Below are 16,268 nucleotides of genomic sequence, written 5' to 3' on the forward strand. Positions count from 1 at the left end.
TGGGACAGCAAAAAGAAAAGGGAGAAAGCCATACAAACTCATCACAATGCCTCTGGAAGAGCAAAACCTCAAGGGATAGTGGTATGTGAAGGATCGAGAAGCATCAGTGAGGAGGTAGGGATAACTGTTGAACCTTCTTGGGTGTCTGAATAGAGGGAGTGAAAGAAACAGCGGCCACCAGTGGAGAAAGCTGCAAAGGATTGGTGTCCTCAAGAGTTAGGTTTTTTGTTTAAGTCAAGTAGTGGCAAGAATGTTCATTGAAAAATTGTGACTAAAATAAACTATTCCTAATTAAGGCAGCCTGATGGTATGGTGGGAAGATGCTGGCTCTGCCATACACTACCTATGGAACCTTCAGTATATTAGTGAATCTCTCAGGGTCTGTAAAACAAAGGAGTGGTTTTCCCACAAATAAAACCAATGCACTTAAAATGAGAAGGGAAAGGGGGAAAAAAGTCTTTACATTAAGTTTCTCCAATAAAAGTCTGATATTCAAGATATATAACAAACTGAAGTAAAATACTCAAGCATAAAAGCCATTTCCCTATAAATAAGTGGTCAAAAGATATTAAAAGTCAGTTCTCAAAGGAAGAAACTCAAGCTATTAACAACCATATGTAAAAAAATGCTCCAAATAACTACTAGAGAGATTCAAATTAAACCATACCTAAGGTCCTCTTTCACAGATTGGCAAAGATGACAAAAAAGGAAAATGACAATTGCTGAAAGGACCATAGGAGGACAGGCACACTGCCACACTCTTGGTGTAGCTGTGAAATGATGTAGTTATTCTGGAAAGGAACTGGGAATGATTCCCCATCCAAGTCACTATACTGTGCCTATCCTTTGAACCAGTGCTATCACTAGACCTATACCCCAAAGAAAGAAGAAACAGCCTTCATCTGTACAAAAAAAATAGCAGCTCATTTTGTAGTAGCAAAGAACTGGAAACAAAGGAAACTCCCATCAACTGGGGAAATGGCTAAAAAAAAATTGTGGCATATGAAAGAAGAAGAATAGTATTATGCCATAAGAAATGACAAGAGATGGTTTCAGACAAGCCTAGGAAATTTATATGAACTGATACAGAGTGAAGTGAGCAGAACCAAAAGAATAATCTATACAATAACAACAACACTGTAAAGAAAAATAACTTAAAAGCCTTAAGAACTCTGATCAACGTAAGGACCAATCATAATTCAAGATTCAGGAGCATCAGTAATGAAGCATGCTACTCACCACACACACACACACACACACACACACACACACACACACACACACACAGATATAGACAGATATGGATATAGATATATGTATGTTTATATGTATATGTATGTGTGTATAGATATACACATACAAAGGATATGGCAAATGTGTGAATTTGTTTTGTTTTACTGCACTTATTTGTTATAAATGTATTTTTCCTTTTTATTTGTGGAAGGGAATTCTGGAGGAAGAGAAGAGTTAGTGTTGCCAAAAAATTTTTTTAAAAGGGGGTCACTAAAGCACCTTAGAAATATACAGAAAGGGAAAGATCAGGCAAGCAGGACAACTTAAAAAGTTGCAAGCTGAATTTATTACACACTGCTTTAAAAAGCAAGCTACATACAGTAGAAATTTGCAATTCCCATATAATCCTTTTTTTTCTGTTCTACTTTGGATATTTTTTTTGGAGTTCATTAAATTCAAAAGATATTTTTTTAAATAAAATGAAGATGTTGGACTAAATGACTTCTAAGATACCTTCTAGTTCCACATCAATGATATTAACAAGATTTTAATTTTCAAACAAACTCTCCCTCTGTCCAACCAAGGAAACAGACCAATGCTTGTGTGACATCACATTTCTGATTGTGAAAAAATACTCAGGAGAATTTTAAAAGTTACCTTTTCATTTTCATCAGGATTATCATTCTGACCATTCCCATATATTTGTGCGTACAATCTCCAGATCTCTCCATCATTTGTGACTCTTGAAGTCACTCTGCCAAACAATTCCCGTAGTTTCCCTTTCAGACCAGTTGCAATATCACCACTACGATCAGCCATCCCATCAGTGACTGCCCTGACCAGAATTTTCAGGACCTTATGAAAAAATGCACATAAGTAAGCAAATTAGTAAATTACAAAAACATCTTGTAATTTTGTGTATAACCAGGCTCTAACAAGTTTATTTTTAAAAGTTCCTTTCTAGAATACATATGAATTGAGGTCAGTAATCAAGCATTCTATATTCAACAGACTATTACATGCAACGCCTTCTATAGAGTATATATATATGGACAAGAGGCCAATGATTGGTTCTTCATGTGGGTGGGATGCCAAGGATATGTCCCCAAGTTTTAGCATCATATGGGGCTACAAGGAGCAAAGGAATACACACGTATACCTTGATTCAGTTTAGATTTCCTCTGTGTTGAGTCTTGGGGTGAGGGGGTAGAGTGCAGTGAGGGTGGAGAAACCATGTTTTTGCAGTCCCATGGAAGGGTAGAAGTGGCATTAGAAGTGTCAGAGAGTAGCCATAGGATATATGGCCACAGACAAGTCAATTAACCAGCTGAGCCTCAGATACATCATCTGTAAAACAGCACGACACCTGTAGTAACTATCTCATGGGGTGCCAAAATGAATAAGACGATGTACATAAAGTATGTGGCAAGCTTTAAAATGTTATTGAAGTGTCAGTTGCTATGTATTTTTTCAAATAAAATGTAAGCTCCTTGAGGGCAGGGGCTATTTTTTTTTTTGATCACTGTATCCCTAGGGCCTAGTACAGTGCCTGGCACATAGTAGGCATTTAATAATTACAGTACTGAGTTGAATTAAAAAAACCCTTTTAAAGCCTTAAAATGCTATAGAAATATGAGTTATTATTAAATCAAATTTCTACTCTATAATATTTAGAGACAAAACTGTACAGATACCCAGTCTCTCTGAAATGCACAGCAAATGTTATGGATCATGGGATTTAAAGCTGGAAAGGTCCCCAGAGATCATATAGTCTAACTTCCCCTTTATATCTGAGGTTAAGTGAAGGTGAAGTGAAGGCCACACAACTGGCAACGGCACGCTATTAAAGCGCTGTGATTTGATAGCCAGTCACTGGGATCACTAAAATAACTTTGTTAGGAAAAAAACCTCTTTAGATGTTGGGCAAACCACATGCTCCTAATCAAGGCAGCAGGGTAGTGCAGGGGAAATATGACTAGATTTGGAGCTAGAGGAGCTGGAAATGGAATAATGTCATATCTTACCTATATTTTTACTATTATTTCCTATATTTCCTATTTCTCAATTTAGTGTGATTCAGCAAGAATCTGTCAAGGACCTCGTTTTAGCCTTTAAATGAAAATCATCTATTAGGAGAAAGGCAACATGGTTTCTGCAGGAAGAAATCATGTCTAATTTGCAGAGGGGTAGAAGACTGATTAATTGTGATGAATCAATGGATGTAATACATTTAAATTTTCCCAAAGTATCTCACAGGGTTTCACATCAAAGGCTATCCAATAAATGTAGCTTTCTTGGAATTGGAAGTACTCTTTTATCAAAAATAAGGAAGGAATTGGCTTAGAAATAGGGAACAAAGAATAGGAATAAAAGCAAGTTTTCTTGGAGATTGTGCTGGGATCTGTCAATCAACATTTAGAAATGAGAAGGAATGAAAAGTGAAATATCCAAGTCTGAAGATGACATGAGATTCTTCTAGGTAGTAAAGATGAAGTCCAGTGGAAATATCCATTTGGTGTTATTGCTCTTTCACAGGTCTTCATTTACCACTTGCCATAAAACTCCTGACACTTTACCCAGGTATTTAGTCACCCTCATATTCCATATGGTCAAAGCTCTGCTGCTGGCTTTGCCCATCCTAGTAGATTAGCATGCTTGTTCTCAATCTTTACTCTGTCTTACCTCACTGCCCTTCTAAACTTTGACACTAACACGAAAGTAGAATCACACATTTGATGCTAAAAGGCATCATAGAGGTTATTTAGCTTAACTCCATCATTTTACAGACAAGGAAAAAGAAACTCAGATGTTTAAATGCATACAAAAGCAATTATGTCATGTTTAATTCCCTGATTTTGGTAACACAAACAAATAATTTAATTTCACCTTCTTATCTAAGATCCCCAAAGCAATCATTTTCTTCACAAAAGTTGAAAACCCTGGGAGGAAGTAGTCATTCTCAGAGCTTATGATAGGTAAGGAAAACAAAGACAGGCATAGTCTGATATACACTCTAGATTTTCAGGGAGTAGATTTCAAAAATAACAATAGTATATGCTGACATTTATATAGTACTTTAAAGTTTGCGAAGTACTTTGCAGTAAGCAGACGTATGGAGCAATGGACAGAGTCCTAGACGAGGACTCAGGAAGAGCCAAGCCTGAATCTCCACCCCTGCCTCCTTTGACATTTACTATCTGTATGATGCTGGGCAAATCACTTACCCTCTCAGAGCAGTTTCTTTCTCTGTGATATGAAGGAGTTGGCCTAGATAGCCTCTAAGGTCCCTTCAGCTCCATATCTTTGATCCTCATTTGACCCTCACAGCACTCTCCCATGAGGTATGTATTATTTAACCTGTGATTACTTATGCTGAGAAAATCCCTTCTCCCAATTGTTTTTTCTAACTTACAATGTTAGAGAACTGCCTGGGGTACTTAAGTAGTTAGTGATTTGTCCAGGGCTACAGAATCAACATGTGTGACAGGCAAGACCCAAGCCAAGGTTGTCCTAATTCCCAGGTGAGCCTTCTATCCTCTACGCCTTGTTGCCTCTAAGAAGCATTATTATCTCTATTTACAGATGAGGAAACAGAATTCTGAAAGGCTAAGTGACTTGTCCATGGTCATGCAGGTCTCTCCTGACTTCAAATCCAATGCTCTTTTCATTATATCACAATGCTTATTTGAAAAGTTTGGGAGAAATAGATAGGTAGGACCCACTTCTTAAAATTCAATAAGGAAACTTGGCCCCCGGGAAATGGCAACTGCTCAAAACTGCCATTCTAACAACGTGAGGACTAATGACTCCAATGAGGAGAAAAAGGGGAAGGCACATCAAGAGGTCAAAGTGGATACACAGGGAACTCACTGCCAAATTTAAGACTTTAAAAAGACATACATAAAAGATGGAAACCAGGGCATGTGACTGAGGATGAACACAAGTGATAGAAAGGCATGGTCCTATAAAAACAACGCTAGAGGGGAGCTTGAGGTCAGAATGAACTAAAGTTGATGGCAAAAACATTTTTTTAAATATATTGGTGTAGCTCAGGTGTAGAATTTGTTACGGGAAGTATATGTCTATATATGTACATATGTATATATTTGTATGTATGTATATATATGTATATGGTGTGTGTGTGTGTGTGTGTGTGTGTGTGTGTGTGTGTGTGTATATCCACACTTAACTGTGGCCTTCGGGGAGGTGGGGGAGAGAGAGGAAGAGGGAAAAAAAGAACAAAGTGAAAAGTGCACAGCAGAGAACAAAAGAAAACTTACAAGGAAGCAAAGAAAAGATGGACAGCTCTCAACACAATGTGTAGTATTTATCATACAGGCTTTCTTGAAAATATATTGCTATATATTTTGAATCCTCTCTTATGTTCTGCTGTGCACATGTTTTTTTTTTCTATTTCTTACTTTGTATTTGTTTCAATATCTAAGTTTATGATATGTTTCTTTTTCTTTTCTCTATTCTATATTTGAGTTCTGGGGTTTGAGTCTAAAATTAAAAAAAAATAAATTTAATGAGGAAAAAATATATTGGTAGCAAGAGAAAGAATAAATAAGGGATAAATAAGACTGGCTTAAATTGGATTGTACATTGATGATGGTTAATAGGGAAAAGGTAGAATTGTTTGATACTTATTTTGTTTATGAATTCTACCTCAAGACTGGGAAGTACGGTACAAAAATGAATCACAAGAAGTTAAAATCTAAGACCAAAAGTACATGGTAAGAACGAACTGAGATGTCCTCAATAAATTCATGTGACAAAACCTAAAATAACTATATCTCAGGATCTTGAAAGAATTGTCTGGTGTGATTGCTGAGCTGCTGTCAATGATCTCTGAAAAACTATGGAGAGTGGAAGAAGTACCAGAGGGCTGAGGATAAGTAGCAAATGTTTGATTTTCCCCTCAAAATGGAAGTGGGTAGCATCTTCACACTTTTGACAGATGAACTTGACTTTGATTGTTCACAAAAATCTAGATCATATCATTATCAGGAGGCACTGTGATTATCTAGAAAGAGAAAGAATTGTTAAGAGCTAGTATATGTTCATGAGAATAAGTGCCAAACTCAGCTCATTTTCTATTTTATTGGGGTTACTAGAGCAATCAGAGTCATTTCATTGACAACTTGCTGCATCTGTCAAAGCTTCTCATGATACCCTCACGACTAATCTGGTGAGATGTTAGGTAGATAGGAGGATCTGGAACAAGTTAAAATAACTGAATCCAAAGAGTGGTTATTTAACAGATGTTACATTAGGAGTTCTGTAGCACTCCAGTTATGTATCATAGGCCTTACGATATTCATTTTTATCAGTGAATTGTATGAAGGTATATGTAACCTACATCAAATGAAGAAAGGACCAGTTTCAATCACACAGACATTAATAATAATAATAATAACAATAATAATAATAATACAATGTGGCATCTGCCCCCAAACCTGACAACATGAATTTGGCTGCCTCTGAGGATATTTTACTTAACTCCCTTGATACAAAGTAAATCACTGAGTGCATTAAATAAGAACACTTTTATTTTTCAAAAGAAGAAAAAATGTGAGTGGGACTTGGTCCCAAGTCAACTAGCAAGAAACAAACCTACAAGCTCAAAAGAGAAGTCCCAAGAACGTGCATAGAGCCAGCATTTCTTTGGTGAAGACTGTCCTCTTTTGGTCTTGACCCCCCTTGCTTAGAGATCCTCCTTTAGTCTTGCCCCACTGTCTTGGTTCTGAAATCTGGCATGGTCCAGGCCCTCTTCTCTCACTGTGCCACTGCTATCACTTGAGACCTGGCCCTGGCTTAGGAAGCCCCAGTGCTATGAGCAGAGACAGCCACTGACCATGTTTTTCATTCTTCTACAAACCTTCCTCCTGGAGGTCCCCCGCCACATCCTCTGCTTGGTCATCCTTAAGCAAATACTTTCTGTTTACAGTATTCTGGGAAATAAAGTCCTTTCCTACTGATATCACTTTTGATAAATACATGTATCTTTTGTACAGATACATACATATCTTTTGATAGATAATATACATACATACACATCTATCTATTAAACATGCTTATCAAATTTACAGAAGATACAAAACAAAGAGAACGAAAAACATCTCAATGGGCTAGAATGATGGGACAGAACTAATATGATTTAATTCAATAGGGATGAATGTAAAGTCTAGCACTTAGAATGAAAATAGAGCATGGGGGAGGTGTATCTAGACAACAATTTGAGTGGAAAAAAAGGCTGGAGCGTTTAGGAGTCTAAAAACTCATTGGAAGTCAGTCATATGACACAACAACCCCAAAAGCTAACGGCATATCAGACTGTATGAATAGAGACATAATTTCCAAGGGAATGACTGTACATCTCCTATCTCAATGTCTTTCATCTAATTGTCTCTCATGCCTGGATGGAGCTTCACCTTCATCTGATCCTCAGCTAAAGTACCACCTTCTACATGAAGCCATCCTCCCCACCATTCCTAGTATCCTCCCTCCCAAACTTCCCTGTATTTATTTGTTGGTTCTATTTTTTTGTATATGCTTATACATTTACTTGTTTTCTCCATTAGAATGTAAACTAAAAGTAGAGATTGTTTCTTTCTATTTATATCTCTACTGCCTTGGATACTACTGTATCCAACATATAATAAGCATTTAATAAATGCTTACCAATAATAATCTTGCTGTTCTTTGCCCTAATCAGACTACATATCAAGTACTGTGTTCAGTTTGGGGCATCACATTTTGGGAAGGACACTAATAGGCTAGCATGTGAATCATGAGAGGATTGTGGGCCACAAAATAAAAGAATCCAGAGATGTGAAGATGTACAAGAAAAGACCTGAAAGAGGCCATGACAGCTCTCTTCAAGGATTCTAAAGGGCTGTTATGCAGAGGATGGATCAGAGTTTGCTTGGCTTGACTCTAGAAGACAGATCTAGATGCAGACAGTGCACTGCAATGAGGCAAGCTTTGGCTCAGTGTGAGGAAAAACTTGTTAACATGTAGAGCTGTCCAGAACAAATGGAATGAGCTCCCCCAGGCTATAGCAGGTTGCCCATTACTGGAGGTCTTCAAGTAGAGACTAAAGGATCACGTGTCACTCTTGGTCAGGTCTAGGTTGGACTCACTGTCTTCTCATTATGAGCTTCTGGGATACCATAAAACTGGAAATGTCACTCCAGCTTTGCGATGAACTATTTAAACATATTCTTTAGCCTGTGAAATGACCTATGGCTCAGAATTGGTGGGCACCCAATGTTTCAATAACAACATTCCATTACATCAGCATTGTACTACTATCTTTTATGGTGTGGAAGAAATTATTCTGACATAAAATGATTACTTAACAGAGGTTACTTTTCACAAGGGATGTCAGATAAACATCTTATTGACTTGTATTAGCTATGCTATTGCATTGCTGGTCTGCATTTGACAGTTATAGAGTCCCTGCTATTTATTATCTGGGGGAATGACTACAGAGAGTAATACACAAGCTAGAGTACACTGCATTCATGCAGTATATGTCTAGGGTATCTGTTGCTAGATAAGAAACCATTCCAATGCAACAAGGAAAGGTTTCCCAGACCCTTCTGTGTGGAACAGTCTTTAACTGGGGAGTAACCTGAACCCCACAGTCTTCAGAGTTAAAGTCATCTAGTCTGCACTCCTGCACAGGACCTCATCACCTCACATTTGGACTACTGCGATAACCTGCTGGTTGACCTTCCTGCCTCAAGTTTCTCCCCTACTCCAGTCCATTATCCACTCAGTTGTCAAAATGACCTTTCTAAAGCACAGATCTGACCATGTAAACTCCAGTGGCTTCCTATTGACTCCAAGAGCCAATATAAAATCCTCTGTCTTTTAAAAACCCTTCATAACTTGGCCTCCTTCAACCTTTCCAGTCTTCTTACATTTTATTTCTCACCGACAACCCCCAGCTTATTCTCTGATCCAGCAATATCAGAATTCTTACTGTTTCTTGCACTGAACACTCCATCTGCTGGCTCCATGTTTTTTCATTGGCTGTCCCCCACGCCTAGAGTTCTCTTCCCCCTCATTTCCCTTTCTTGGCTGCCCAAGTTTCCCTTCAAGTGTCAGCTCAAATACTATCTTCTATCCTATCCTTTTCTGATCCTTCTTAATTCTAGTACCGTCCCTTTATTGATTATCTCCAGTTTATCAACTGCATATACCTTGTTTCTATATAGTTATGTTCAGATTGTCTCCTGCTCCTTGACAGCAAAGAATGTCTTTTCCTTTTCTCTGTATCTCCAGTGATTAGCACAGTGCCAAGAACATAATAAGCACATAGTAAACGCTCTTGTTGATTTGACTTGGTCTCCAACCCAGGTTCAACCCCTCATGAAGGAAAAGGGGGGGGGGGGGGGGGGGGGGGGGGGGAGAGGGGAGAGGAATTGCTCTAGAATTTCTCCACTTCCTCAGGTCCAGGAAGAATATCCTTTTTTCTCTACACCACCTTCAGGTCTAATCACTGAAGATAAGTTGGGATCAAAAAGAGTTCATATATGCAAAGGTTGGGAAGAAGTAAAAGAAAACAAAGTTGTACAAGGCTTAAGTACATAGTTTTAACCCAATGGGATTCTAGCTCATTCTTGCCCTTCCCATTATTTTAACTTTTTGATAGCTTTTTAACTTAGACAAGGTTAACTCAACAAATCTTACTAAGTGCCTACTATGAGCTGGGCACTGTGTTAAGTCTCGGGATGTAAAGGCAAAAGGGAAAACCATTCCTCTAGAATTCCTAGAGCACTACTCTTTCCAATGAACTACACCTCTTCATTTTAAAGATCAGGAAACCGAGGTCTTAAGAGGGATAGTAATGCTGAACATGGCCATACACACCAGTAATCCCTACAATTGGGGAAGTTGAGACTAAGGTGATCATGGAGGAAGTGAGATTTGAGTTCGGCCCTGAAGAATGAGAGGAAGAGAAGGATTAACAGGTAGGAGGAGGGGTTTAAGCATAGACATCCTTTAACATCCCCAAACACACATCCATGACATGATAATAAGAGCTGACATTGTTATACTACTTTAAAGCTTACAACACATTTTACAGGTATTATCTCATTTAATCTTCACAACTACATAGTTACCCTGTGAGGTAGGTGCTAAAAATTACTTTTCCCCCTTTTTGTTTGGTTGGAATCTGTGATCTCAACAATACTGCTAAATCCTTATGTGTAAACTTAGTCCACTAGTGCAGATCAACCATTGGTCTGTAATTTGTATTCCGAAAGAATCTCTGAGAGATTTGAGTTACTTGTTCATGGTCTCATAGCTAAAATGTAAGAAGTAAAACTTGAATCTAGACATTCCTGACTCCAAGGTTGGCCCTGGCCATGCTACCACTCATATCCCCATTTTATAGAACACTGAGACTTAGAGGGTTTATATGATTAGCCCATGATCACAGAGCTAGTAAATATAAGAGGTGGGATTTGAACCCAGGTCTCTCCTGACTCTTGTCTAGCACTTTTTGTACCACACCATCCTAATGAGAAGATTGGCCTGGCAGGAGTGGAAGGCAGAGACTGCAAAGCAATTGGGAAAAAAAGTTTAAGACATCGTGGCCATTTTATAGTAGACTAGAAAAGCAGTCTGTAGAATCTAGACTTTATGCTATGGGCAATAAATGCTGCCTGGAAGTTCCTGGGGTTGTTTAACCCAGAGAAGAGAGGACAGAGGGAACATTCAATGAGCTGTCCTGGAGAAGAGGAAAAATACTTTATCTGTTTGGCCCCAAAGGGCCAACTAAGATCACTACACTGAAGTAACAAAGAAGTACATTTAGGATTTCCCAACCCCTGGCGCTATCCAGAAGTGCAGAGAGCAACCACCGGAGGTAAAGGGCAACCTGTCCTTCGCTCAATGTCACCACACAGTAGATGTCTTCGAACAACAGCCAAATAACTACATGTGAGGGATTATTACAGGAGAGATTGTTGGAACAAACTGGATGAATGGTCACTGCTCAGCCCCTCCGAGGGGCTGACTAATTCCTGCTAGGCAATTTACCCATGGTCCTGACAGCAGTGATCTACTAGGTAATAGTCTTCATGAAGGTAGAAAACCTCAGTGATTAGGACCCTTCCTCAGGTGCTGACATCCTAGAGCGTTTAGCATGTAGCACAGTCAATTATACTTTTTCTATATCAACATAAAATATGGGTGCAAACAGTGAAATTGTGAGGTCAATTTTGAAGAAGAGTTACAAAGAAATGAGTAACAGCACTGACCACGGTAAGAATGTCACAAAGACTGGAAAAGAGAGTGTTGATGCACTTGGCCTAATGTATACTAGATATTTCAATATTTTAAAAATTTTATGAAAATGAAAATCTTCCAGATAATTCTATATTCCAACATGAAAAGTGTTTTATGTCTAAGGAACAAGAATGAATACAAGAAAGGAATCTATTGGCATACTTGGAGATAACTTCTTGGTTAATAAAGAACATAACTCTGAGAAGCTATTTAAAAGTATGATTTCATAATAATTTAATAATTAATTATTCAAATCATTTAATAAGCCTTAAAATTACTTAAATAATTTAACAAAATATAATTATAATTAGATAATTATCAAAATGATTATGTAGCTAACACTTTCATTGCATTTTAAGGTTTGAAAAATATACATTATTTCATTTCATCATCACCTAAATCCTATAAAATAGGTGCTATTATTATTATAGGAGCCTGAGACAAACCACCACCAATAAGCAATATAGCTACTGACAGAACTTCTGCCAAGATAGCTCTTTATGGTAGGCTAATATGAGAATGTCTAATCAGCTGTCTCTACAGTCAAATGCCTGAAAGCAGCCTCTAAGTTGAAAAACATCCTAATTTAATCCAGGAGAGTCAGTTAATTAATTTGCCCAAAACCTCACAGTTAATGTGTATCTAGGGCAAGGCTTGAACCCACATTTTCCTCACTCCAAGACTGGCCCTTTATCTGCAACACCATACTGCTTCTCAATCATCTATCAATCTCCCATCTAGAGTGACAGTTTCCAAAAATATCAGCCCTGAAAGAAAACTATATTTCTTTATCAAAGACAAAATGTATATTTTTCTTCCTCTGAATGCTATTTATTTATTACAGACTAATATTAGACTAACAGACTATATAGACTATTACAGACTAATTTATTTTCAGAATACTTTGGAAGTATTCCTCACAAATGAAATGAAAATTCCAATTTTAAAAATGAAGCTGGTCCTATGTTATTAAGTGGAGTGGGAGTGGAAGGATGAAGGAAATGTAACTGACCAAGGATTTAAAATACGGCCTGGCTTCTTTAGCTATTAACTAAATTTCTACTAACTTCTGACTAAAACATAAGCAATTCTATGTCAGATGAGGCACAAGAATAAAAAAATAATAAAATTGATAATAAAAACCAACATCTAGGAGGTCATGTAAAGTCTGCAAATACACTTTACATACACTAGGTCATTTGAAACTCACAATCACCCTTACTATAAATGCTATGAGAGCAGGAACCTAAATTCGATTGTGTTGCTTGTGACTTGCATTCTAAGTGTCTCCCAAGATAGAGCTATAATGAAATTTACCAAAATCAGACATCTGTCTGACATCAGGGAGAAATCATATGAAAAAACCAAAAACAACGCAGCCTATCCCAGCTAAAAAAATGTCTTAGTTTCTAATGTAGAAATATGTTTAACATCATTGTACATGTATAAACTATTTGAGCTCGCTGTCTTGGGGAGGGGGAGGGAAGAGAAGGAGGGAGAAAAAGTTGGAACTCAAAATCTTACAAAAATAAATGTTGAAAACTATCTTTACATGTAATTGGGAAAAAATACTATTAAATGTAAAAAAAAATTTTTTTTTTAAATGCTTTCGTCTCTCTCATGGGCACTCAGGACAGGCATGCCAGAGCATAATGAGCTCCTCTATGACAAGGTGCTCTTTACCTTTGTTCGGCAGCACTGCTTCTTGCCTGTAACTCAAACCCAATGTGGAAAGAAATACTTGTTCTTCCCTTCAATCTGATTTCATTTATTCTCTCCTTGCCTTTCTGAAGGTATGTGCACAGAGTGAGCAATTGTGCAAAAGAAGAGTCTGGGTCTGAGGCTCCCAAAACATTTCTAAGGACCGGTTCTTACAGGGCCATTGAAGTTCAGACAGCATTCAACACGACTAAGCCACAATTGAAATTAGGTCTTTAGTTGTCTCTAGGAGACTGACAATCACGGGCTGTTCCTGCCAAGGCAGCTCCCGAGAGAGTGAAGCGATTCTGCTGCCATCCAACTCTTCTCACACATCTTATAGCCTTTGAATGCAGTTCAATTTTCTACAGCTCTCAAAGAACGTTTCTATCCTGATTAGAGCTTATTTCAGTTTTGGGAAGGCTTAGAAATGAGACCTTTAGGAAGAGTCCACAAAAGATGTAATAACTGGTATCATGCATCCATTCAAAAGGATTTGGTTCTTATCTGTAACATTCTAGTCATTATCTATCACATATTTATGCTGATTTTATTTCTCTCTTGGCATATAAATCTCCCAATTGTAAGTTAGCAAATAGATTTAGTGTTTAGAGTGTCCTAGCCTGAGGGATCAACAAATTAATTCCAATTAGTAGATTAAAATACTAAGGATTTCAAGCTGGCTGGCAGTATTGGGGAGATGCTAGCTCCTAAATTATAGAATGTAGTCTTTTGTCTCAAGGAATGTGTAACTGGAGTATCAAGTCATTCTGAAGAGAAATAGATGCAGATAAGAGAAACAGAGGTAGTACCGTGGATTGGGCTGTGGGCCTGGAGTCAGGAAGACCTAAGTACAAATCCAGCCTCAGACACCACCAGTATAACCCTACGCAAGTCACTCTGGAGGCAATTTGATTTTGAAAACACTAAATGAGGACTTTCTTGATCTCCCTATTGGGGTGGGTGGGTGTGTGTGGGTGGGTGGGTGTGTGTGTGTCCCCAGTTATTAGCACTCTCCCTCCTAAAATTAATGAAAAAGTGTTTATTAAGAACTTACCATGCATCATGCAGTGTGCAAGGCACTGGGGACTCAAATACCAAAGTAATCAGTCCCCACCTTCAAGAGGCTTACATTCTAATAAGAGGACATTATATACAAAGCACCAGTGAAGGGAATTTTGCTCTAGGGAATCTAAGAGTTTCTGAATGGAGCCACATAGATTACTATGCTCTTTTTTAGTTGCAATGAGCATAATAATTTGATTACTGTTCCACTGCAAGACCTGGAAGCTAGGGTAGGGAGTGGGAGAGAGGGCAATGCAATGTGAAGGGGTGTAGATGGATGAATGCAAGGCATGGTCTGAGGCTTTACAGAGATAGTGAGCTTAGTCAATTTGTACTCACTCACCAATCAGAACATCTCATTTCTAGGATAAAGGTCCAAAATTCCAAAAGTGAACAAATTAACTCTCCCCATGTCTCAGAAAGTCTGTTCCAGAAGATGTGGTTCCAGGTAAGGAGAGATGGGGAAATGGGTTATAGCAAATGATAGAATGTTGGGGTAGATGGAAGTTACAGTGTATTATTTTGTAAATACTTTGTATTCACTTACTTGTTTGCATTGTTTGCATTGTATCTTCCCTTCTCCACCCCCTACAATATAAGCTCTATGAAAGCTCTAAGAAAAGAGTTTTGTTTTTGTCTTTATAGTCACAAAACTTTGCACGTAGCAGATGTTTAATATATGCTGATGGAACAGAATTCTTGAATGGAAAATTAAATTGCTCTATATGAACCCAGTTCTTTGCCAAGTTTTTCAAAGAGATGTTTGAACAGCAATAAAACATAATATCATTAATTGGGTAGATCAATGACTACAATGATTGGGGTTCTTCCCCCTTCAGTGTATCAATAAGATTCTTATCAATATCCTTCCAGAAGTTTCTCATAAGGGATTTACTCAATGCACTACAGTGGAGGCTTGACTTTGGGCCTTTTAATATCTTTTGGACACCAAATATAGGGTTGTGGATTTCCATCAGTTATGCCTTCCTCACACAATTTAAGTAGCCTTTTTCTCATTATACATGACCTTTGATGGTATCTTTTATACTTCTTCCTGAACACAAGTGAGGGTAATAGCAATACTATGGTAATATGGACACCATGCATCTCTCCATTATTCTATTGGTCACCTGGTATTTTGAAACTTCTGAGATCATGATGTACCATGACTGGTAGCCACATACAATCACAAGAATACTGGTGTTTAAACGATTTAGCTTTTCAACAGTGAGCAACTTGGGTTTATTTAATGCATTGTATTATTTCCTAAATGCATACTATCCAATTTCCTCCTAGCTCATTTTGGAAACAGGCCAGGCTCATTTTCCAGCTCTTGTCAAAGACTCATGCACTAACGCAATGCCTCTCTAATTGCATATTATACTCTGGCCAATATGTATTCTTCACCCACTGGGTTTTTTCCCTATAGATAATTACTCTGATCTCATTTGAGCATCTCACTCAGAAACCTTTACAGGGTTGATATAATCAGCAAAATATCATTTGTGAACAGGAGCATATGAAAAACTTCACTATCAATAGGAAATCCCTCTTCCAGCGAACACCATTTAAGGATTTCTACAAGACACTGGTAAACAGCTCTGGCAAAATGTCACTCTTAATGCTGATATTCAATGACTCTCTGAATAATAATAATAATAATATTCATAGCTAACATTTACATAGGTTTATGGTGTGTCAGGCACTGTGATGAGTGCTTTACAATTATTATTTCATTTGATCCTCAAAAGAGTCATGGGGGGTAGGTGCTATTATTATCCCCATTTTACAAATGAGAAAACTTAAGGAAACAGATATTAAGTGACTTGCCCAAGCTCACACAGATAGTAAGTGTCTAAGGCCAGATTTGAAATTAGGTATTCCTGACTACAGGACTGCTCTCTTTCCATTTTGCTACCTAGCTGCCCCATAGTTCACAATGTTTAACAAAGTTCAAAGTTGCA

The 16,268-nt window shown here is 37.8% G+C and overlaps 1 protein-coding gene across 2 annotated transcripts in view; it reads right to left on the reverse strand.

Moving 5' to 3' along the window:
* Nucleotides 1-16,268, reverse strand: part of TTC27 (tetratricopeptide repeat domain 27) — a 228,476-nt gene that overhangs the window by 10,394 nt on the left and 201,814 nt on the right. For both annotated transcript variants that reach the window (XM_027850566.1, XM_027850565.1), the window contains exon 17: nt 1,891-2,088. In XM_027850566.1, coding sequence (XP_027706367.1) covers nt 1,891-2,088 — 198 coding nt within the window. The remainder of the gene's footprint in view (nt 1-1,890; nt 2,089-16,268) is intronic.

This window comes from Vombatus ursinus, unplaced genomic scaffold (assembly GCF_900497805.2).
Source record: "Vombatus ursinus unplaced genomic scaffold, bare-nosed wombat genome assembly UNPS02009062.1, whole genome shotgun sequence".
NCBI classification, from domain to species: Eukaryota; Metazoa; Chordata; class Mammalia; order Diprotodontia; family Vombatidae; genus Vombatus; species Vombatus ursinus.